The sequence below is a fragment of the Thamnophis elegans genome, chromosome 5 (genome assembly GCF_009769535.1).
Source record: "Thamnophis elegans isolate rThaEle1 chromosome 5, rThaEle1.pri, whole genome shotgun sequence".
NCBI classification, from domain to species: Eukaryota; Metazoa; Chordata; class Lepidosauria; order Squamata; family Colubridae; genus Thamnophis; species Thamnophis elegans.
The window spans coordinates 25394144-25420326 of record NC_045545.1 but is presented as its reverse complement, the minus strand read 5'-3'; the positions used below and the strand labels follow the sequence as shown (position 1 = coordinate 25420326).

The 26183-nt window shown below is 34.8% G+C and overlaps 1 protein-coding gene across 3 annotated transcripts in view; it reads left to right on the top strand.

Annotated features, from left to right (window-relative positions):
* MIER1 (MIER1 transcriptional regulator) overlaps positions 1-24905 on the top strand; it is a 49763-nt gene extending 24858 nt beyond the window's left edge. For 2 of the 3 annotated variants that reach the window (XM_032218130.1, XM_032218129.1), the window contains exons 4-13: positions 1642-1788; positions 11599-11719; positions 13536-13600; positions 14658-14730; positions 16189-16340; positions 16791-16872; positions 17633-17727; positions 22025-22152; positions 23419-23558; positions 24268-24905. In XM_032218130.1, the coding sequence (XP_032074021.1) occupies positions 1642-1788; positions 11599-11719; positions 13536-13600; positions 14658-14730; positions 16189-16340; positions 16791-16872; positions 17633-17727; positions 22025-22152; positions 23419-23558; positions 24268-24587 (1323 nt within the window). In that variant the 3' untranslated portion in view covers positions 24588-24905. The remainder of the gene's footprint in view (positions 1-1641; positions 1789-11598; positions 11720-13535; positions 13601-14657; positions 14731-16188; positions 16341-16790; positions 16873-17632; positions 17728-22024; positions 22153-23418; positions 23559-24267) is intronic. The other variant, XM_032218131.1, reaches the window with a different exon arrangement.
* Positions 24906-26183: the final 1278 nt, after the last annotated feature.

Genomic DNA, 26183 nt, shown 5'->3' with positions numbered 1-26183 from the left:
TATTTAGGTTGTTTTCAGGTCAATGATTTCTGAGATAATTACTTCTTCTTGAAATCAAAGAAATAGTGAAGTGAAAATGCCTGGGGAATAGGAGTGAATGTGAGATTATGAGAACATTGTAAATTCCATGTCTGTGTTCCTAATCATTTATCTAGCAAGTGTCACCATGAAAATGTGTGTCCCATCAAACTGGTGCAGCTTCTTAATGGAATAAAGAGTCTGCACTCCAGTAAGATGTTAGTTGCTTATAAAATAGACAGCAAAGGTCAGAAGTATTGACTTTCAGTGAAAGCCTAGTACAGATAAAGTGCTAGTACATATTAAAGATATTGCACATATTCAGTTCTATGGATAGTTTGATCAATATTGAAAATTGTATTGTTGCCAGTTACATCAATTTTTGTATGATTTGATTACATACGTTTAGCTCAATATTGTTTTATTGAGTACAGATAACAGATTATTAATTGGTGAAATCATAACGTAAAAGGTGTTTTTAAAAATCTTTGAGCCATATCTGTTAGAATTTCAGAGACTTGGAATTCACAAGACTTGGAAAATGCAGTTATGTTTTGAATTATCTTTATTTATTTCATTTATTCAATTTTTATTACTTTATAGCTAACCCAAGACTGTGAACATACATATTATCCATTCATCCTTCTGTTTTTTCCACAACAGCAGTCCTGTGAAGTAGGTTAGGTTGGGTTGAGAGACACAGTCACCCAGCCAGTTTTCATGCCTAAAGCGGGACTAGAACTCACAATCTCCTGATTTCTTGCCTGATGCCTTAATCATCAAACTGACTTTTCTTTTTGTTTTATTTGTTTGATTTATTCCAGTTGCTCTTTCTTTAATATTTTATTTTTTATCTCTATAGTCGTGTGTGCATATGTTGTGTATAATACCCATGCAGATATTTATCCATAATCTATATACATAGTATATTATGTACATGTGTGTTATGTGTACCATGTTAATAATTGCTGGCCTACATAAATATTTTTCAGGATGAAAAATTACCTATTAGAATGAATAGGTTCTTATAGTATATTTCTGGCACTATAGGACAATTTTGGCACTAATTATATGGCACTAATCAGCCATGTAATTAATTTGTAGAGAGAAAAAAGATAAACTAGCTTTCTGAAAAACACTTATAACTGTAGATGTACATTTATATGTACACATTTGTTACTACATTGAAAAGACATTTTCATGTGTGATAATTTGACATCTGTTGTCTTGCCTAGCATTAACTTGTTCAAAGTCAATATAACACAAACCAATCGCTTGTAGCTTTTTCTTCCTTGTTGCTATTATCAAATTGAGTAGTGTATGTGTGTGTGTGTGCGCGTGTGCCTGTGTGTGTCTTACTATTTCCTGTTCGCACAGAGTAGAAATTGCTCTATCCTGCTTTTCCTATCCCTGATTGTGATGTGGCTATCCGATCAGACTGCATCGGTATCCCATCCTGCCTTCTGCTATTAACAAGCACATATATACTTGACCCCTGTCACTATAGACATATGAAGTTCAACATATGCTCACCAAGGAGCAATTGTTGCCAGTGTTGATTAGTTATCCCATAATGGTTTTATAATTGGTTAAATTCTCATATCCTGTTTTAATTCTTTTTAGGAAGGTGATATGCCAATTCATGAGCTTCTTAGCCTTTATGGTTATGATGGTTCTGTACCACTACCAGAAGAGGAAGAAGAGGAGGAGGAGGAGGAGGGTGAGGGTGAAGATAATGATAACAACAGTGGGTGCAGTGGAGAAAATAAAGTGAGTTAGATTTATTAATTTAAAACTTGGTTTGTGTTTTATGTACATGTGCCTTTGGTAAGCAAGAATTTAATTATTTGAAATCTGCAATATATAGAGAAGCTCTTGTAGATAAAAGAATGTAAACCTAGTGTGTAGTTTTGATTTTCAGATTTAATCTTGTGTATATATGTGCAGGGTCTTAAAGATTGGAAGGCAAGCTGGGATTGACTGCTTCTTAGGGTTATTTTGAAGAAGCACAGTGTTACAATAGTTTTGTACATGTTAGTGTCTTCTCTGTTTTTTGTTTAAGCAATTCTTGAGTGTTGAGACAAGATGAATCTTGAAGGCTTTATGAGACTAAATCTAGGCTGTGAAGAAAGCTGGAGCTTGTTGTTCCATTCACTTAGTTAACTGTTGAATAGGAGAGAACTTATATTTGTTTAATCAGAGGGGACTGTTCACGGTTAAAATTATTAGTGACTTATTAGTGACTTTCCAACTTCAGCCTCTGCCATTATCATTACTTATGAATAAAATAAATGAGGAAGCATGCAAACTGCCCGCTTTAATTTCAAATACAGTCTGAGATCCAAGAAATAAGTAACTAACTTCATAGAAAATTGGAGTAGGGCAATTGAGATTGCTAATCATATTTTTAATTTTGGAGTAGAGGTATTGGGCTATCATATTAGAAAGGTTCATCTTTTCACCCTGTTATCTGGGAGTATTTATTGTTCACTTTTGATCTGCAAATAAATGGCATATTTTATAATTATTGCAGTATATTACAATAAAGAAAATGTTAATTAATTTTAAGTAGTACCAGAAATGTTACCATGTTACATGATTAATCAAGAGAATAATATGGAACAGTGCAGAGCACAAAAGACAATGCAAAAAATCTAAGAGGCATCAATAAATAATAGAAATATCATATGAAGTACTACAGTATTTTTTCCTAAGAATTTTATTAATCTTTGGTCCATGCATTTAATCTACTAAAAATATTTCCTTGTTTACATTGCTCCATTTCCCGTAATAAAAATGCTATTTTGCTGTATGTTGTTAGAATAAAAATTGGATAAAAATCCTATTTTGTTCTGAAAGTGCTATAATAGAGCATTTGGTAAATATATAGTGCCGTGCTAACATCTGCTATTGTTCCAGGCTTTTTCTTTTGTTCTTGCTTTCTTTTTTCAAATGAAACAAAATTTCCCCAATGCAAACAATGTAAAGAATTACCATAAACATTTAGAAATTAGTTTTACAATTGCAATTATCATATTTTTTGGAGTATAAGATGCACCAAGATTTTGAAGAGGCAAATTAAAAAAAAAAGTTTTTGCACTCTGCAGACCTCTCCAAAACGGCCCATTTTTCACACAAAAAAGTGCATACATAACTTTTAGGAAGCTTGTAGAGTGCTCCTGGGGGCTGGGGGGGGGACGAGCAAAAAACAGAGCTTTTTTGCAAAAATGGAGCCATTTTTGTCAAAAAAGGGCAATGCATAGCCTTTAGGAGGCTTATAGAGTGTTGCTGGGGGCTGGGGGGGGGGGGAACGGCCTGTTTTTCGCTCATTTCTGCTCTCCCCAGGCACCAAGAGCACTGGAAGCCTCCTAAAGGCTATGCACAGCCATTTTTGCAAAGGAGGCAGGATTTGCAAAGGGGGCGGGAGGCCAAAAATGCTGTATTCAGTATATAAGACATATCCAGATTTTCAGCCTCTTTTTTTGAGGGAAAAACGTGTGTCTTATACCCTGAAAAATACGGTAGTTTGAAAGCACTCAGGATCCTTCACATCCTTAATTTTCCCCCAAAAAGTTTTCCTTTTTTCCAACGTGGGACTTTGTCCTTTTTGCAAACAACAAGCTATGAAAGCTGATGGGGAAATACAAAAAGGGAAATGGAGTTGAATTTTTCTCCTTAAAGCCAAGTCTTTTCTCCAGATTTTAAGCTAAAATATGTCAAGCCAATTTGTTAAAAATTGCCTCTGTAATATTTATTTAGGATATTTAATTTCAGTTTTTTTCTTAAATTGCATTGAATTGGCTTTGTTTGCCTTCATTAATAACTTAATTTAACAGTTACAGGACATGTGCAACTTTAATACTTTTTATTGGTTTCTTGGCACCTTGAAGCGACTTGATAAAACTGAGGCCTGAAAGCATGTGCCTGCCTGCACTTACACACACACCTAGAGAAACTTTTTTGCTTTCTATTTGCAATGGTATATAGTGAAACAGAACAATATAGGTGTATGACCAGAGCTTAATGATAATAATTGTGTGGAATGTTTACACCCACACCCACACATACACACTAAAAAAAGTTATTGCCCACAGTAATCATACTCCAATGACTTATCAGATAGACTTATCATGTGCTCCATCTTGGTTTCTCCTTGAAAATAGTTCAGAGATAGTTGCTTGCACAAAATTTAGTCAGGATTTGGTGACATAGATCAATGTTTCTCAATCTTAGCAACTCTTAAGATGTGTGGACCTTAAATTCCAGAATTCTTCAGACGGCATGCGTAAAGTTATGAAGGTTCAGAAATACTGACATAGATAAAATATTTCTGTGAACTCATCTTTTGGTAATTTTCTGGCCATATTATGGTTATCTTTCATAACTATTAAAGTGCTTTTTCCACTTCCTTTTTTTGATATGTTTTTTTTTCTACTTCCGTGTCTAGCATTCCCTGTCCTTTTTAGGCAGTCTCTCCCTAACAAGATCTGGATTATTTTGAAATCAGTCAAGGTTGGATAGCTGCTGCCAATATTTGGGCTACATTGCATAATAGCGACAACACTTACACTTGTATACAGTTTCACAGTGCTTTACAGCCCTTTCTAAGCGGTTTACAAAGTCAGCATATTTCCCCCAACAGTTTGAGTCCTCATTTTACTGACCTCAGAAGTATGGAAGACTGAGTTAACCTTGAGCTATGAGAATCAAATTGCTGGCAGTTGGCAGAAGTAGTCTATAATACTGCATTTTAATCACAGAAGACAGTTCTGTTTGATCACTTGATCACTCATAAATATCTAAATTCCCTAGATTGAAATTACCTGAAGAAGTATATTTCCTTGCATTATTCTGCCATTGTTAGATATTTGCCAGGAATACCTTTTGGAGCACACCCTGAATAAAAGATGGAGTATCAATACTGAATTCAGTGGAATTGTCAGGAGATGTTGAATATGTTTTCCTTAGAGAAAATTGATGTTTGTTAGTCTCCTGTGCCATTGGTAGTAAATTTTATTCAACAGGTTTTGATTGGCAGTTGGGACGATGTTTTAGAAATGGATAATTGAAAACCAACTTTCTAATATATGAACACTTTGCATATTAAAGTGTTTGTATATGCAGTGGCTACTTTGGCATTATATTTTGAACAATATGTCTCTGTGTGTATGTACATATGCACACATGCACACATGTGTGTGTGTATACACACATACACACACACACACACACACACACACACTGATAATTATTTCTTTATATCCAGTATGAACTGACATTTATAGAAATTTATTTGTATGACTATTGCATATGCCATTTTCTTTTGTCCAAGAAGGTCTTCAGATTAAAATGCTCTTCCTGCCAATTCTCATTTTTCACTTAAGAATTGCAGAATTTTTTGACAAATTGATATATCCGTACTTCCAATTGGAAAGCTGAATTAAATAAATTTTTGTTTCTGATTGTGCTGCTAAGAACTTTATTTTTTCCTATTTTGAGATACTTTGTTTTAAGTAAAACCTCAGTTATTTTTTATAGGTAGATAGAAAATAGCCCACTTACTGGCTCTACTGAAAGATATCACACAACAATTTTCTAATTAACTTTATTCAATCAATCAACCAATCAATCACAAAGGCACCTTAACAAGTTGAATGCAAAGTAAAGTTACTTAAGTGTAACAAAGTCTTACTGTAATTAATGTGAAATAATGTCTGAGGCAATGAGACCTGTATTTCTCTGCATTTTTTAAAAAAAACTGTTTAATTTATAACACAAAGATTATGGGAATAGAGGACTTTATAAGCTAGAGGCATATTTTAAATGCAGTTGGTACATTTGTAAAGTAGCTGTAATAATAGGTATTCCCAGTCATATAACACAAGTTTTCAGAAGGCAAATTAGGCTCTCACAGTGCTCTCTACTAACCTTTTTGTGGAGACCAAAGGCATTCCTGCAATGAAATATAACCTGCATTAGTATATTGCCTTTTTCTTATTTGATGCTAAAGGCTGGCCTTTTGTTTTATAGCATACTAACAACATATTTTACTACTAGATCTGTTTCAGAATCTCAGATGAAGTGGCAGGAACATTGAACACTTAAAATGCCTGTTTATAGGAGAGCTTATAAGCAATAAGTTGTTTATCTCTAGTTCATAAGTTGTTAGGAAGTAAAAACATTAAAATAGATGGACCACTGGACTTTCTTTTCCCCCACAGATTGTGGAAGATTTGAGATATATCCATTAAGCTAGAATCAGAGTTAGAAAGGAAATGGTGGTGATAATGAAATCTTTTTTTCATTGCACCTGCATAGGGAGTTGATGGAAGCAGCCCATCTGAGCACTGAAGAATTGAATAGGAATATGTGGCCTGCGCTTCAGAAATTAGTACATATATAGTATCTACATCTGAGATTGTTCTTGCTTGATGCTGCAGACAGACTACAAACCAGTTTGTGGGCTACCAATTACATGTTTCATGTTCTGTCATAGAATCTTGTTAGAATACTTCAGTCAGTTGTTTTTAAAACTGCAGAGTTAAGAGTACATTTTCTGATAATGTTCTTCAAAAAATGAAACCTGCACTTGGAAACATTGAAAATCACTCTTATCAAATCTGGGCAAAGCAAATCTTTCTTTCTTTCTTTCCATCTATCTTTCTATTTATTTAGTGAAGTTTCTTCATTGAAACTGGGATACATTACTAACGGTATTGTCCAAAATAAATAAAGGTTTGAAAACATTTGTTTCTAAAATCAGATCCCAAGGAGGCAGATGTAATCATATTTATATCTAAATATTTAAAAAAATAGTATTAGAAGGAAGACATGAATGAATGACACTTTATACCATATATAAACTGGGAGCATTAAAAAAAGAACCTGATACAGCTAAGAAACTCCTGTAAGGAGTGTTTATTGCTTTTCTTGTTTTCTTGCCATTTTTAGGTGTTTTGATGGTGGCTGTAGCTAAGAGTGCTTCTGACAAGCGTCAGCTCTTTAATCACCTGCAGTCTTTTAATGAAGAATGCATATCAGCCTCAGTTATCCTTATAGTCATTTTAGCTTGTAATATAGTGTTAATATTTGTGTATTTTTAGCTTCCTGTATATATCCTATAAAGAACAGGTAATGTACAAGAAAATGACACCCCCCCCCATTAAATAATTATTTGTGGATGGGGCTCTTCCATTCCCTGTACTTCTTAAAAGAGTAGAAAATGATGCTGAAAGTAAAAGTGGACAGGAAATTCAAGCAATTGCAAAGTTCACTGTTGAAAAGCATTGGTGCCTTTGAAGATAAACCATTTGCTAGAGACTGTTTTCATGTTGAAATTGTAATATATCTGACGAAAACTATCTTTTATTTCCTTTTCTTTTCTTTGATCTCTTTCCCCGCCTCCATTTACATCTAGTTTTGTTTCCCTCTTTCTTTTTACTTTCTAGAGCTGCCACTGCTGACCCCATCTCCATCCTGTGATTATTTTATCTTCTTTTCTTCTGGCATTACTTACAAAAGCTAATGCAGAATAGTGGGCTCCTGTGCTGGCTTTCTCTTCACATACATTGATTGCTATTATTCAGTGCCAATCTTAAGAAAATTTTTTTTAAATCCTATTAATTTCTGTCCAAACAGTCTCTTAAATGTTGTCAATAAATAATATAGCAAACATATGTGGGGACCACATGGCTTGGCTAGAGGAAAAACAGGTCTTGGCTGGTAAGGATTCAGGACACAACAGTTCCAAATCAATTGTAGACTAATCAATTATCCTAAACCATGTAACAGAAATTTTAGATCTCTAAAACTTATAATAGAAATCATCAAACACGTCTATGGATTGCAATCTTATTAGATTAATTATTTCATTCTGTAAAAGTATATATAAACAAATCAAATGTACGGTGAATAGAAGCATTTCAGCCTAAATTCCCATTGTAAGAAGGTTTAAATAAGCCTCTTTTTAATTTAATATGCATATCAAGTCCCTAACAAATACCTAACTTCTGACAAAATGTTCATTTCATTCCCCCAGGACTAGGAAACAAACCATTACCTATTTTTCTTTATGCAGATAATATCATCATCCTCTTCCTGATACATGCTGACTTCAAAGTTAATCTTTACAACTAGTCCTCGACTTACAACCATTTGTTAGTGACTGCTCAAAATTACAATGGCACTGGAAAAAGTGACTGTTTCACATGTATGACTGTTGCAGCATCACCATGGTCATGTGATCAAGGTCAGGTGCCTGCAACTGGTTCATATTTATGATGGGGTCATGTGATCACCTTTTGTGACTATTGACAAGCAAAGTCAATAGGGAAGCAGATACATTTAACAACCATCTTACTTTAATTAACAACTGTTAAGTGAATGAGTGCATTCATTCACTTAACAGTTGTGGCAAGAAAGGTAATAAAATAGGACAAAACTCACTTAACTGTCTCACTTAATAATGGAAATTTTGGGCTCAATTGTAGTTGAACGTTGAGGACTACCTATCTATGGAAGAAAAAATAGGAAATAATTGTAGTAAAACAAAAATAGTCACATTCACAAAACAATACATACAAATCTCTCATAAATAGAAAATCAAATGCAATCAATTTAACAGATATTTAAAGGTATTAAGAGAACTGAATGACAATTCCTAAACATTGAACAGTGTAAAATATTTTTTTTCCATTCCTCTGCTAGAAAGACCGAGGAAACTATTTCAGCTTGTGCACAAAAATCTAATGATTAAATTTGTCAAGCACCATGAAAATAATCACATTCCTTTTGGAATCACAGTTTTCAAGACCAGAGAGCCGAGTTTAGTGCACTTTAGCATACAAATTTGTGTCTATAAAGTGGGGGGAGGGGAATTGAAGGTAATTCAGTACAAATTCTTAGGAGGAATTCTTCACTCATTGCATTTCAGTGCAAGCTGAGGCCAGAGCTAGGTTGCACTACAGTGAAAGCCCACACGAGGGTTTGAAACACTAGTTAAAATTAATTTTGAAGGAGAAAAGTATCTATTCTAATTACTATACGTTGAATCTAAGCTTGACTACTCATGAAAAAAAGCACATAACTTCAGTCTGCTGTGGAATCTCACTTCACTGGAGTCTGGGAGGCCCTTATAAGAAACCATGCTATGTGTTCTTGATCTAGGGTTTACACTAGAAGCAGAATTTCCTATAACACTGGCCTGTGGAACAGGATTTATCTACTCCTTTAAATATTTATATATTTTCTCCCTCGCAGAAGAACATATACTCTTACCAGCTTTTGGTCTTTCCATGAAGCTTGTAAATAGGAGGTAGAAATGGCACTTTGTACTAAAGTTACTCTTCTTTATTAATTGCTTCAACTGTGCCATGGAAGAAACACTTTTTCCTGTTAGCTGATAAAAGCTTAGAAATCTTTTAAAAGGTAAAAAAGCACTCTTCCCTCATGATCACTGTAATGAAAATCTGTAGGATTACTTTTCATATAGATTGTTCCATGTCAAAAGATAATTAGCTGTGGTTTTTCTCTTATTATTTTGATTTATGACATGACTATATACCGTATTTTCACGACCAAAAGCTGCACCGGATTATAAGCCGCAGTATCAATTAACGTTAATTTTTCAAACTTTTTCCACATATAAAGCGCACCGGGTTATAAGCCGCACGTTTCCCGACGCTTCTGGACATCTGTTGCAGTCGCGAGGAGGAGCGGAGAACAGCGCGAAGGTTCTTGGCGCTCCAGGAAGCTGCGAAAGCAGTTGGGAGAGGCGCACGGCTTGGTTTCTCCTCCCTGGACGTCGCAGCAGCAGCCCCAAACTCACCGATCTCAGTGTTTTTCGCATCGGGGTGTGCTGCAAGAGCATGCCCCGATGCGAAAAACACAGAGTTCGGTGCGCTTGGGGCTGCTGCTGCGACGTCCAGGGAGGAGAAACCAAGCCGTGCGCCTCCCCCAGCTGCTTTCGTGGCTTCCTGGAGCGCCAAGAACCTTCGCGCTGTTCTCCGCTCCTCACAAATGCAATAGATGTCCAGAAGCGGCTTTTGGGGCTAATGGGGATTGGATTTCCAGCTCGATAGCCCCTGCCGCTTCTGGACGTCTATTGCAGTTGTGAGGAGCCGAGGAGAGTGCGGAGAACAGCGCGAAGGTTCTTGGCGCTCCAGGAAGCCCCGAAAGCAGCTGGGGGAGGCGCACGGCTTGGTTTCTCCTCCCTGGATGTCGCAGCAGCAGCCCCAAGCGCACTGAACTCTGTGTTTTTCGCATCGGGGCATGCTCTTGCAGCACACCCCGATGCGAAAAACACAGAGATCGGTGCGCTTGGGGCTGCTGCTGCGACGTCCAGGGAGGAGAAACCAAGCCGTGCGCCTCCCCCAGCTGCTTTCGGGGCTTCCTGGAGCGCCAAGAACCTTCGCGCTGTTCTCCGCACTCTCCTCGGCTCCTCACAACTGCAATAGACGTCCAGAAGCGGCAGGGGCTATCGAGCTGGAAATCCAATCCCCATTAGCCCCAAAAGCTGCTTCTGGACATCTATTGCAGTCGTGAGGAGCGGAGGAGAGTGCGGAGAACAGCGCAAAGGTTCTTGGCGCTCCAGGAAGCCCCGAAAGCAGCTGGGAGATCTTTTTCCACATATAAAGCTCACCGGGTTATAAGCCGCACTGCCGGTTTTGGGTCAAATTTTAGGATTTTCAGTGCGGCTTATAGTCGTGAAAATACGGTACATAGAATATTGGTCTATGGTCACGAATAAACTTTGATACTTGGTGGTATTCCTATTTCCTCTGGAAGTTGCAGAGAAGTCTTTCATCCCCATACTTTTCTCACATGAGCCATGATTGTCTCACATGAGATTATGCAGAAAAGAATCAATTACTTTCACTGAAAATTTTACCCAATAGTCATTTATGTTTTTGTTTTGATTTGTTTTTTTCTTCATCCCCTTTTTGGGAGTGTAGCTTATATGTTATATATATATATACAGAGATATTTTTCAGCTAGACTTAGCAATTCTAAATTAACGAGGGAAGAAGCTTTCAACAGTGTATTTGTCTACACACAAACACACATGCGTGGGCATGAATGTGCATATAAATCTGTGCATGTACATTCAATCTGTTGTCTCTTCATTTGGGGGAAACATAATTTTTTAGGGAGATTATTTCTGTCCTTTAATTATTGGTTAAAATATTTTAATATCTTGGGAGAAGATAACCTCAAGAACTGTTCAAGTTCATAAATAATAATAAAGCTATCCAATTAAATATGAACATAAAATCAGTTATCCTTTTCTTGGTCTCATCCTGTATGATATAAAAGGATGAGTAGGTGAATTTTTTTTCCAGTGATAATATTGAAACTGAAATATTTCTTGTGAATATTTACTAGGCTGCTTCTATGTTTAGTTTTAAGATATACTGATTTTTATGTTTTAATGTATAGCTTTGGTTCGCTTTATTTGCTGTATTCATCATTTAATTGGACCTTTGATTTAAGATCACTGTTGTATTTATTTTGCTGCATTATGTTGTTAGAAGCCAGGTAGAGTAAAATAATTGCTTTTATCTTTGTTACATTGTTTCTAAGGAGGAGACTATCAAGGATTCATCAGGTCAAGAGGATGAGACACAGTCCTCAAATGGTGATCCAGTTTCATCTGTAGTACCAGAAATAATTCGCCCACGTCGTTGTAAATACTTTGATACAAGTATGTATTTATTTAATCAGTTTTCAAGCATTTTCAAAATGGATGGAAGTTGTACAAATATTTGGGCATTCTCATATGCAGGAAATGAACATCAGGAGAGCTAGAACCATTGCAACAATGAAATCTGGAATTTTGAATCAGGTTGATGATTGCAGTACTTACTTTTATATATTAGAACAAATTTAAAGGCAGTGGTTTTTTTCCTCTATAGTTGAAATCTTCTGGATGTAGGGAAAGAGTCTCTCTTCTCGTTTCTCTAATATTTTAAAAGCATCTGCAAGGAGAAAATGTTTTCTTGTGGAATGACAATGTTTATGAACTTCAGAGCTCTTATCAACTGCTGGTTGGAGACAGTAAGAACTTTCTGTACAAATAAAAGATTGCCTTTTCCTTTCTCATAGAGAAAGGCAGATAGTAGTTGCTGTTTGTCTTTACAGTGAAGGTACTTATCAAGGATAAATTGTATAGGGAGGGGGAGAATGATCTTCTCTAAAGTCTCTAAAGTCTTGTCTCTTGATATCATTGGATCTACTGAGGAGAATGGATCTACTTAGAAGGTATTTTCTCTGTAATGCTGGTTGGTGTTAAAACTTCTGAATTCTGTATTTAAATCTCAAGATCTACTGCCCTACTTTCTAATATATTTCTGAGAAGAATATAACTTGCAGTTATGTGTAAAAACATAATCCAGGTATATATAGCACATATGCTGCTATTACTGCATTCAAGTGAGAAAATCCTCTGTGTTCTGGAAGAGAGCATTTCTAACAGCTGGATATCTTTTTCTTGTTTGCTAGTGAGATAATAAGCTCTGAGCACTGTCACACTGAATATTGAAGGGTGGGAAAAGGGGAAGGGGGTCTTGAAGAGAGGTAAAGGTGGCTGGCTGATTTGTTAAACAGAAATTTTCCATTTCTGATATTCACAACTAATATTTGGAAAACTGGCTAGAGAAATAGACGCTTAGCTGATGTTATTGCTGACTCAATCATTGCTCTAATAGTTATATTTGTCTATATGAATGCTAAGAATTTTAACTAATTTTTCTTCCATTACTGTCTGTTTTTTGCTTAGCTTATTTCTAATTACATATATGTATGTATGAGCAGAAATGCTCTTAACATAAAGTTAGTCCAAAAATGCAGCAATTTTTTTTATGCTTTCAAAACTAATATATGACATGATAATTTTTAATCCATGAATCTCTGCTTTAAAATGTCATTTTGTTTGTCCTTTGTTGTATGGAATTTGTGGGATGATTAAATGATTTTACAATGAATTGCTTAGCTAATATATTCTGATCCATTTGTATAAATCCTTATAATGTATATCCCTGAAAGAATATAATTAACTTTTAGTTGTATGAACCTTTCTCCTGATTCCTTATATAAAGAACATTTCTATTTTTTTTAAAGTATTGCATGCTAAAACTTGCCTCTGATAAAAAACTTGTTTTATATTTTAGTACTATGTTTTGGGGACTTTCAAGATATAGATGTTCCTAGGCAACATCTTTAATGTATCAGTTCTTTAGCAATGCTATTTGCCTAAAATAAATATATTAGAATGTACATTTCAATATTTTTCAAAATCGGAAATCTCCTAGCTTAGTGTAGTTCAGAGTATTATGAGTCAGGACATACCAACCACAATTAGTCACACAGAGTTGGTTGTGACATCACAGTTCATTATTTAATTAACCAACCAGATATGGCACTTGAAAAATCTGTCTGTAAAAAATATTTTGTTTGAAAAAATGTAAATTCAGGATAGCTATCCCTATGTAAGTGAAAACTGTTAATTTTTTAAAATATAGATAGTGAAATAGAAGAGGAATCTGAAGAAGACGAAGACTATATTCCTTCAGAAGACTGGAAAAAAGTAAATATGAGCTTTATGATAAACTGTATCAACATAATATGACTATTATACAAATTAATTTGTGGGAAAAATATTTCCTAACATTATGAGTATTCAAAGCTCCTTACGAAGCTAGTCCCAGCTAGATGGGACTCAAGGAGCCTTTGCAGTGAAGCTATTTGAAGATTAAATTTGAATGATCTCACAGACTGAGTACTTTGCCAGAAAATCTGAAGCATGCAGCTGTAGTTTATTTTAAAAGTTCTGAATCTGACTTAAATAAAATCATTGTTAAAATCTTATTAAATAAAGTGTATTGAGCATTTCAGAAGATTCTGTTAATACAGCAAGGGAGGGTTGGAAAAATGTTTTTGTTAGTTACATCTGCAATTTTATTATGTTGCATTGGAATTTCCTCCCCTCTCCCCTTCTTTATCCAAATGATTGTCACTGGGGGAAACGTTTCACTGTTGTGTCTGCCTGATAGCTAGGGTCAGACTGAAAATCTTGTTTTGACTCTGCAGATTTTTGTTTTTAATCTGATTTTCAAGGCTAACAGTTCAATTTTGCAGATAAATTGGATCATTTATTACTTAAGTGTACTTGCTTCATTCTCATATAAAAAGTCAGAATTCCAGAATCTTTTCTTATTCGTGAACAACTTTAAATATAGGTTGTAATCTGCTTTGCCAATATCCTAACTAGACAGACTCTGGAGTTGTAGTTTATAGCTGCTGCAAACTCTTTGCATTTGGCAGCAGTAATTCTAGAATTTGGATCGAAAGTTAACTTGTTCTTTGTTCCAAGTTCCTGAGTTGTTTAGCCATTCAAGTAAGGAGCTATTTGGCAGTTTTTGAAAAAAATCAGTGGAATCTGGCATTTTTATTGGCAAATTTGGCTACTATTAAGCCTGTGTAATTGTTTACAATACATAAAGAAATCAATATACAAAAGAATATACTTATTTCATACTCTTAAAATGTTTTATTGCAATTGGTATTTGACTGTCTTTCTAATTATTGAATGGTATGGTGTTTGATCTGTGATTATAGATAATTCATACTTTTTTCCCAAACAGGAAATTATGGTGGGCTCCATGTATCAAGCTGAAATTCCAGTTGGTATATCTAAATATAAAGAGAATGAGAAAGGTAAAGTAATTGGCAATTCATTTTAATTAAGGTTACAATTAAGAATAAGATACAAGATACAAAGAATATATAGGGAAGCTTTAGATTTATTCATACTGAGGAAATAATACAAAGGAAACAGAAGCTGGCTCTGAGCGCCATTTTAAATGAATTGGTTTGTTTGTCTTGGTGTGTTTATAATGCTTTTAAATTAGTGTTATATGTGAACTGAAATCACTTTGATTTATTTAAAAATATATAACTTCAGAATTCCTAACATCCCATGAATTACTGATCAATAAGAATATTTCAAGATGCCTGAATTACAGAAGCTATAATAGTGAAAGCATTTTTCAGAAATTGTAGCTGTGGTACTTTGGAAATTGCAGAAACTCTAAGAACAACTTATTGGTTGAGCAACTCCAACACTTCTTTCCAGTTGGAAATTTGGTACTGTATATATTACAGTGAAATAAATATAATTCCAATTAATTCATAACATTGGTTCTGCCTGGTTCAATGCTTAATGATTAATTAGCTGGGTAACTAATACCTTGATTCTGTTATTGGCTATATTAATGGACGACTTTGAATTATGAACTGTACTATTTCATGTCAGGGTAAAATGATGTGTTCCGAAACTAGTCTGAAATATTTCCTATAGTTGAGAGCCAGTTTGATCTAATGGGTAAGGCACCTAGAAAACCGGAAACCATCAGTTCAAGTTCCAACTAAGCTAGAAAGCCATCTGAGTGATTTTAGGCCAATACTTCTCTCTTAGCCCAATCAACCTCATAGGGTTGTTGGTGTGAAGAAAATAAGAAGAAGAAGGAGTATTGCGTGTATTTGCCACTTTATTTGTAAAAATAATAAAGGCAGAATCTAATTAAATACAGAAAATATGTAATAATTTATTTCTCTTTTGCTTTGTGTGCTTTTTTCCCCTCTCTTCCATTTATATGTTAAAGGGAAAAGTTATAAGATTAAAAGACACTTCAGTTTTCATTATATGGTTTTATATGAGGCTAGCAGCATTCATAGATGTCATATTTGGTAACATCTTCTATAGCTGGCAGGATATAATATAATTTTAGAATAGTTTCTGCAAAGGATGTTAGGAAGTACGGATCAGGATATTTTTGCTATTATATTCCCAAAAAAGTTTTTAACATTCAAGTACTAGTTTTTCCTTACATATAAACATTTAAAAATAATAACTATGTAATATGTAATGTTGTTAGAAATCTAGTTTGTGCTTACTTGGAACTGGGTGAAATAAGTAAAAAGGTAAGCAGTAAAGTACACAAATGAGGCACTTTCCAGAAGCTCTTTGCTTTTCCCTTCTTTAAGTCAGGTCTCCTGTTTTTCATTAATATTTTAAACAATGAGAAATTTATGAGTTGCCTGCAAAGAATGCAAAGAATTATCTGATATTTAAGTGTTGTTAGGAAACCTGTAATTATCTGTCTCTAATTTTAGTGTATGAAAATGATGATCAATTGCTATGGAATCCAGATTACTTGACTGAAGATAAAGTGATTGAATTCCTTAATGAAGCCTCCAGACGTACAGGCGATGAAAGAGGAATTGATGCAATTCCTGAAGGATCCCATATTAAAGATAATGAACAGGTAAAATACATGGAAATCTTCATTGGCCAACAGGGCTTTTCCACTGTCTAAAAAGGGAGTTGGTTTTTAGCAGCAGTCCTCCTCCCCATTTTATTATTTACATTTTCGTTAAAATTTTCCCTGGAGGGGTGTGAGCTGTCCAGAACAGTGGAAGAAGATTGTGTGGATGATTTTTTTTAAAACCACATAATCGGGGAAAATTGGTTCCCTTTTTCCATCAACAGAGGCATTTTAAGCAGGCCACTCCTTCAGGATGTTACTGCAAAGTAATAATAGCCTATATCAAATCCATAACATTTTTGAATATCCTGAAGAGGTGGTTCTGTATTTTTATATTAGATATAGAAAAGCCTGGAGATCATAGTTCATATTGCTTGAGCTCTGTCATTTTTAACATTAGAATTTTAAAATTGAAACCTTAGATGACAATTTGGACTTCTTCTTTTGCAGGCTTTGTATGAATTAGTGAAATGTAATTTTGATACAGATGAAGCATTAAGAAGATTGAGATTTAATGTAAAAGCAGCTCGGGGTATGTATGATTTTTTTAATGTGTTTCACTATTGTGAATTTCTACATCGTTTTTCAAATTTGTTTCTTACATTTACATGCACACACAGCCACAGTGATTTTCATACTTATTTCAGTTGAATATTTTATTCTCTTAAACTTCAGCTCTGGTATATACATATATTACAGTAACCATATTTTCCTTCTGGTAGATATGGAGAAAGAGAGTTCATCTGAAGATGGGGTGGTGGAGGAGGTGGGACGGGAAGAGGACAGGGAGGACCTAATTCATAGCACATCTTTTGCTGTGGAGGTATTTCCATACTACCTTGGTTATCTTGAAAACTAGTACAGCATAAAAAAAAAGATAATGATGGCAACTCATGGCATTGTATTTTCACAATGCATCGATTTCTGTAAAAGTGTAAATGTAAAGAACTTCTATGCTCTGAAAATGAAAAATGACAGAAAGAAAGGAACAGTCCCTTGCTAGATTCTGCTTTCTAAACCAATTAACCCCCAACCCTATCCTAGGAAATAAATTAGGCAGGAAGAAGATGCTTACAATATGAAGCATTTGCTCACCTTCTCCATGTACTCTTTTAAGTACATTATAAGGAGCTTCCCTGTTTCCAAATACCTTTATCTAAATAAAAAGAGAAAGTCCAGTTTCAAACATGAGATATGCTCTCACTTTTAATATTTAAGAATTCATAGACTTCCTTCTTTGACTTTCACTTGCAGTTTCTTATTAATTTGTGTATTGTATTATTTTAATTCAGAGGAGCTATCTGTTTGGACAGAAGAAGAATGTAGAAATTTTGAACAAGGTTTGAAGGCTTATGGAAAGGATTTTCACTTAATCCAAGCAAACAAGGTTAGTAACTTGTATAATAAATTCACAGGTCTATGACTAAAAAGCTGTTTGATTATTTTCATCTAATTTCCATGTATTTTGGTGTGCTGAAAACAAATAAAATATTGATCAAACTACTAGACATCATGATTTGCCACAACATGCAAAATTGTCTTTAAATTTATCATTTTTTTTTAATTTTTGGTATTTTTTTATTTTATGGGTATTTAACCAAATTTAAGGTCCAAATTACTATTAATTAATTCATATGTGCATTTAAGTCCATTTAAGATATAAAATGCCAAAAAAACTTTAAAGGGCTTGTCCAAGTTATGTAAAAAAAATATATAGCACTGTAAATCTGATGGTCAGCAGTATATACATAAGCTAGCCAGTTTTAAGTCTGTGCTAATGGTAGAAGGGGTTAATCTTTCCTGAAGAATCCAGTGGGAGGGAGACACAGGGCAGATAGCAGCATCTCCGGTCAGTGCAGGGGGCGTGGCCAGCACTGTGACATCTTGTGTACAGACACAGAGCTGCTCTCTCCTGCATGCCACACTTGTGCACGGATCATCATCAGGTTCTTGGTTCACACTTTATCATCGCAATTCATGTTAGCTCGTCATTCTTCAACCTTTATGTTATGGCTCCGCGAAAGTGTTTTAATTTGCCAGACAGTTTCTGTTTCATCTGTGGTGATTATACAGTGTTGAAGCAACAGCAGAATATTACAGACTTTGTGAAAAAAGTATACTTTGCATACTTTGGACTAAAAATTGGAGATCAAGATAAAGTTTGGGCCCCTCATAAAGTGTGCAAACGGTGTGTTCAGGACCTCCGAAACTGGTTCAAGGGTAAGAAAAAATCTTTCCGTTATGGGATTCCTATGGTATGGCGTGAGCAAAAGAACCATAGTGATGACTGTTACTTTTGTTCATGCGATATGAAAGGGTTTAATTCCAAATGGAAGCATTCCATTTCATACCCCAATCTTCATTCAGCCATTCGTCCCATCCCCCATGGCACAGATATACCAGTACCCAAGCCCCCTGCTACCTTGGAAGAGATACCTAGCTCTGATGAAGGTGAAGTCATACCTGAACCAGATGACAAATCAAGTTCTGACTTTGAAGATGATACAAGACCAAAATTGTTTTCTCAGGAGGAGATGAATGATTTGGTAAGAGACTTGAATCTTCCCAAAGATGCCGCTGAGTTACTCGGATCAAGGCTGAGAAGCAGGAATTTATTGTTGCCAGGAGTGTCATCTTCATGATTCAGACATCGTGAAAAGGAGTTCGTTCCTTACTTCGCCCAGGAAGACAACTTGATTATTGCATCAATGTCGAAGGTCTGATGGGTCAATTTAAAATCTAATATGATTCAGAGCAATGGCGTCTTTTTATAGATTCTTCAAAAAGAAGTCTCAAAGCAGTTTTACTCCACAACAGTTTTTACGCTTCCATACCTGTAGGTCATTTCGTACACTTGAAGGAAACCTACGAGAACTTGGAATTGGTTCTTCGTAAACCTAAATATGAAGACCATGGTTGGCAAGTGTGTGCGGACTTGAAGATCTTGTGCATGCTGCCAAATACCCTTGTTTTCTGAGTCTATGGGACAGTCGAAACTGACAAAATCACTGGACCAAGAAGAATTGGCAGCCGAGAGTGCTAACAGTCGGTAAAAAAAATGTCCTCCAAGAAACTTTGGTACATTCCCATAAAGTTCTTCTACCACCTCTCCACATAAAATTGGGATTGATGAAGCAATTCGTAAAATCACTTCCAAGAGATGGAGAATGCTTCAAATACTTGGTCACCAAGTTTCCATGCCTGTCAGAGGCAAAATTGAAGGAAGGTGTGTTCGTTGGACCAGATATTAGAAGGCTTATAGATCAAGAGATTGTCAATACCATGACGGATCCTCAAAAAGAAGGGTGGATTGCGTTTAAAGAAGTCGTACAGAAATTTTTAGGCAATAACAAAGATCCACACTACAAAAAGATCGTCGGAAGAATATTGAAAGCATTTCAAGCTTTCGGTTGCCTGATGAGTTTGAAATTGCATTTCCTCCAGTCCCACCTTGACTACTTTCCTGAAAATTTGGGAGCTGTGAGTGAGGAACAAGGTGAACGATTCCACCAAGACATTAAAGAGATGGAAAGGAGATACCAGGGAAAATTGAGCATTACAATGATGGCAGACTACTGTTGGATGCTTCAGAGAGACATTCCAGATGCTACTCACAAGCGTAAATGCACCAAGGGGAGCCCCACAAGGAAGAAGAATTGAGCTTAGTGTGTGTAGATGAGCTCATTTCAGTTCAGAAAAGGATTTTCATGAAAATATTGTAATAAAACTTTAATTTTATAAGTCTATTTCCATTTATTTTGAGGTATTGCCTTATTTAACATAGTTACCTAAATTGTAAGGAAATGTGATGTCCTATGACAAAATGGAGGTCATTTTCAGATTCAGCACACCAAAAAACATAAAGTTTATGTGGAATAACCAAAACAGCTCTCAAAAAAATTTTTTTTGCAGACCTGTGTAATGAAAGCATTACGTGCAAAAATGTATGTGGGAGATTTCAGTTTTCTTTCTCTCAACCAGTGACGTGCAGGCAGGGGAGGCAGGGCCTCACCACTGTCATGAAAAGAAAAGAAAAATTAAAAGGAAAAAGGCTGAGGTGGTTGCTGCCAGAGTCACAGTGGATGACTCTGCTTAGTGCTTAACTGTTTAAAAAAGCCTCTTTAAAAAGTGCTCTCTGCGGGAGGAGACGAGAGAACCACGTGCCTCATTTAGTCTATATGATCACTTGAGCAGAGTTAAGCAAGAGTTAAAAGGCAAAAAATTCCTTATGTAGAAGAGGCACGTGGTTCTCTCGCCTCCTCCTGTAGAGGGCACTTTTTTTTAGAGGCTTTTTTTAAACAGTTAAGCAGAGTCATCCACTGTGACTGGCAGCAACTACCTCAGCCTTTTTCCTTTTAATTTTGTGCTTTTGGCTTTGACCTCATGAGAGCTCAGAATGACAAATGCAGTTATTCTCGGTTATGGGATGTTATGATCTTTTCACAGATTGAATTTTCCTTGCACAATTTAACAGTGATTATCACTGAACACCAGTGGCTATCACATAACCGTCATTAACATTAACAACTGACCAAGTTGCCATATAATCACTTTCTATCCATCTTAAACAGAGAATCTTGTTAACTTTAACCATGCTTAAGTTTAGGGATAAGTTAGAGAACCTGGCATTACCATGTGACAACCTTGGAGAAGCTGTTAAATCCCATTTCACCCAGAGGATCCTACAATGCTGATGCATGTCCTGCTCCCTTATGTTACCTCGTTGGAACTTCAAGCAGTCATTATGTACTGTTTGGCAGTACCTTGAAATTGTATTACTTAAAGCAGACATTATGGAGGCATTATGGAGAAATTACAGTGGCTCCTTATCTTTGAAGTACTGCTGCCAAATCACTGGCTCTAATGTCAATGTATCAGGACATTTACTATTGATTCCATCTCTAAAACCCCTTTTGTTTATATTCTGCAAAAGATGTTACACTATTTGATTGCAGTTCTAGTGGCTTATGCAATTATGGCACTAATTCTTTTGGGATATACAGTAATTTATTGAGATAATGTTCCTTTGATTGTACAGAATTCTGTTAGTCTCTTTATAAGCTTTTGCATTCCAGAAAGACATTCACTGTTTTCAAGGCTGTTACCACTTTTGATTAGCCCCCTGCTTATGGTCCATCGTTGTTGTCAATTAGCTAAAATGTTGAGTTTATCTTTTTCCCACACCTTTCTTAGCTACTAAAAAAACTCATGATTTTCTGTATTGTGTTATTTCAAATAATTTTTCACCACATCTACTCCATGACAGTGGAATTCTCCAACAAACTCAACAAGACTTTATTCTTTAATAGAAGCCATAGTTTCTTGTTCACTTTATTAAAAACTGATTTGCCTGAGACTTAACTTACAGAGATCTATTTTTGATTATTGTTTGTATTATAGTCCTACTACTTTATTCTAGTATTATTTAAGAAAATGAATATGTAGGCAAGATTAGAGTATCACCACAATTATGACAATGACAGTGGTAAGGGTGGTATGCCAAGCATTACAAATTCAAAAAGGGGTGTTGCATGATGTTTGAGTTAAAAAAAAAAAAAGCAATTTGCTGTCCGCTGGCTTTAACAAAAATGTTCCATATTGAATATTCCCTTTCCTATAGATATGTTCTTTATTATGAATTTTATATTAAAGTGGATTATATTCTTGGTGTGTAATAAACACAGGTACGAACAAGATCTGTTGGAGAGTGTGTAGCATTTTACTACATGTGGAAAAAATCAGAACGATATGACTTTTTTGCTCAGCAGACAAGATTTGGTAAAAAGAAGTACAATCTCCATCCTGGTGTAACGTAAGTCGTTGATTACATGTTAGTTTCCTCATCTTGAGCTGGTTTGAAATCATTTTTTTAAAAAATGACAGCTTTCTAAATTAATTAGAAATGAAAATGTTTCTTTATTGTTGTCAATATCAGTTTAGAAAAGAATAGGAAAATCAGTGAATGGGAATTTTAACTGAGATTCTTTTGATCTGAATCTAGGATTACACTCACCCTCTCTCTTTTGTAAAAGCATTATGCAAAGTGAGGACCTTGCTGAGTATGCCAGTTCCCTCGAGAATTTCTGTGCACATTTCAACAATAAATAGCCCCAAGTCACCTAGGAATTAAAAAAAAAAACAACCTTATACAATAGACAACAAATAAAAAGATCATAAAAATAATTTAAAAACTCTAGCAGCTTGGCATAGAATAGCTACTTTAGACAAGCCTTTGTTGTGTTATTTACTGATAATAAATCTCCATTCAAAATTTAAAATGAACTTAAATGGACATTTTCTACTAAGGTATATTATATTAGAATGATGCCTTGGGATTACTGGTTATTTAACAACCATACTTGGAAGTTGGGACTGGCAACCCCATCAGTAAGTTACATGGTTGTTAAGCACAATATCATATGATCGCAATAGGCTTACAACGTCACTTCATCTATGGTTATTAAGTGAATCACTCATGTTCACATCACATGACCACAACTTGCAGTTTTACTGGTAGCTTTTCCATTGACTTTATTGGTCAGAAGTCAACTCTGAGGCATGGAGATCACATGACTGCAAGATACTGCAACAGTCGTAAATATGAAGACTGTTTATAAAGTTATTTTTTAGCACCCCAATAACTTTGAACATGACTAGGGTAATCAGTAAGTGAGAGTTACTTCTATTCTCAAGTACTTTCACCTAGAAATAGCAATCATGAGCATCAAATTCTATGCCAAGCTGTAAACAAATTAATTGTTGAATTTCTAGGGTTTTACTCTATTATTTTTTATCTTATTACATATTTATTGAATTTGAGCTTTTTATCTTAAGTACGATAATAGAACTTGCCTAGATCATATATAACACCATGTCATTTTTATACTTTTGCTTTAGCATAATAGGATTTAATATTAATGTGCAAAGCAGACAAATTTGTCTTCTTCAATAATAACAGTGGTTTTAAAATCTTGGCTTAACATTAGGTGAATGCAGATTGTTCAATGTAGGATTGTATCACATGGGAACATTAAAGTGAAGCATTTGAAGAGCAAATTTCTTTATCATTTTTTTAAAGGGACTACATGGATCGTCTTTTAGATGAAAGTGAAAGTGCAGCATCCAGCAGAGCTCCTAGCCCTCCTCCTACAACTTCCAATAGTAGCACCAGCCATTCGGAAAGAGAGGACAGCACAACCAGCAATAGTAATCAAAATGGTAGGTAAAATATCTTCTTCCATCTAAATTCTCTAATGGTACATTATTTAAGCCAACAAAGTACATCTTTGCAAGTAATTTTCATCTAATTTTAAATTATTCTTCTCTACAATTCCCTATTTTTGTCATTTTTTAAAAGATGGACGCTGCAATATTCAATTCTGCAAAATTTATTTGGCTCATGTACAGTCTGCAGACTCTTAATCACAGGGCTACCTTAAATTTTTTATTTATTTGTCTGTCGGATTCATATCCTATCTTTTTTAAAGAACTCAGTGTGGTACTCCTTTTATCTCTTGTTTTCACTTTAATTCCTTTGTTGTGAAGTAGCTTGGACTGAGAGAGAAGGATTGGCCATATCTACGTTTTAAACTTCCAGCACCAAGGATAAATTTAAAACTGGTTTCCCAGCCCACTGTAACATCTCAATGCAGTTCTAGAGACATCTGAAATAATATTATTAAGTAAATAGAAGCAGGGGAAAATGCATACCAGATGATAAGCATTATTTAAATTTAGCTTGGGACATCATGTCATCAACCACGTTTGTAGTGTGTCACTTATACTGTTTAAAAGCTAAATACTTACAAATTGGCCAAGCATGTATTCTATATATTTGATAATGTCATATGCATAATTTGTTTTTGTGACTTGTTTTTTAAAGATGGGAGTTCTTTCTTTTCTGTTTTATATTCTCTTTTCTTTCTAGGTGTATCTACTAATGGGCCAAGTGAGTTATCAAATAAAGATGACGTGAAAATTGAAGGACTGCACATAAATGGACCAACAACTGGCAAAAAACCACATCCTGTAGATTTCGATACAAATGGTTATGAGCCTGAAAACCTTTCCAATCATTCTAAACTTCCTCATTCAAATGCAAGGCATGATCTTGAAGATATGAATGAAAGGCCCATGAAAAGGAGAAGAATCAACAGCAGTGACAAAGAGTGCACAGCTTCCTCTGAAATTTTCCAAGAAACAGTAGCCCATGGAAATTTTGAAGACCAGGACACTGTGGGTGACTGAATACGTTTCATTCAAATAATATTATGGGATGTCTGCATTTTCAGGGTTAATAGGTTCTCTTTACAGATTCAAATCCCATAAAATAATTTATGGAGATTTTGAAATATATTTAAATTGCTTCCTAATCCAAGCTAAGGTTACCTTTTAAAATCCTGAAATGCAGATACAGCATGTGGGAGAATTTTCTATCAGAGAGCCGGTTGCTATAGAATCGGTTGAGAGGTTGTTGGGATTTTTTTCCGGCAAATTTCTTTAGATGACTTCAGGGCACTAACCTGTTATCTAAATTATACTTTGAAAAATAACTTAAAATTCCCAAGCAGAATTGATAAAATGGACATGAAGAAAGAAGCAATATTGAACAGTTTAAGAAATGCCTGTAAATCCTGAAAGTTGCATGAGAATTCATTGATGTGTGTATATGTATATGTGTGTCTATGTGTGTCTATATGTATATACATACATATGTGTGTGTGTGTGTTTATCTGTGTGTAATTAATTAATTATATATATATATATATATATATATATATATATATATATATATATATATATATATATAATATTATATTATATACACACACACACATACATGGATACATATATATATATACACACACACACACATATATATGAATGAATTATATTTTAAAAATAAACCAAGAGGTTTGTATGTAAAATTATTGACATCAGTGATGTCTTTCCATATTCTTATCTGGAAATAAGAAATACTTTCTGTATTTTTCCAGATTTTGTAGCCTTTGAAAGATTTTTACAATACTAAAAAGAAGTATGTAATTTTCATAACTTGTACAGTATGTTAAACTGATCTTCTGAGAGTTGATCTTCTGAGGATTTGTCAGCTTCACTTTATTTTGCTAAAGCTTTTTTTATTAATAAAGTCATGTTTCAGAAAGCAGTAGAAATTTTAAATATTTAAATTGCTTACCCAAATTACAAATATCAGAATTTTCAAACTTTTATCTTGGGACAAATAGTGACTTAAAAGTTTTTAGATTAGCATGATGCTATAATTGCACAAGTGTTCTTGCTTTTATAATTGTTTTTCAGATTTCTTTTTATGAGATAGTCTAAAAAAATCAGCTAAAGGCTTTAATGTTTAAATCTTATTAGTCAAGGTCATCCATTACCTTATTTTATCAGCTTATATGTACATTTTGGGTGAGCACAGTAGAATTAGGAATTGAATCAATTAAATCTGGCTACCTTGATGAGGAACAAATGTTAGCCTGCATGCCGAGGGGCCTTATGCTGCATCAACAAATCCATGGATTAACTGCTTCTGAGGAAGTAGAAGAGTGTGGGTAGTAGTTATTACGGTGTGTATGTGCACTAATATGCACGGATTTGAGGTACTGTAAAGGTTGTTAACCTTTTTTTACATTTGAAACAAATCCTGTCAGTCTGGGGATATTTCAGTAGTGACAGTTCCCATATATAAAAGAATTTGGATTATGGCCATAATGAAGGTGTACAGAATCAATCACTCAATGACATATAAAGTCTTTCATTTTTTGGTTGCCACATTGGCTATATAAAATAAAGTTTTATTTTGTGCTTGTCTTGGGGCTTACT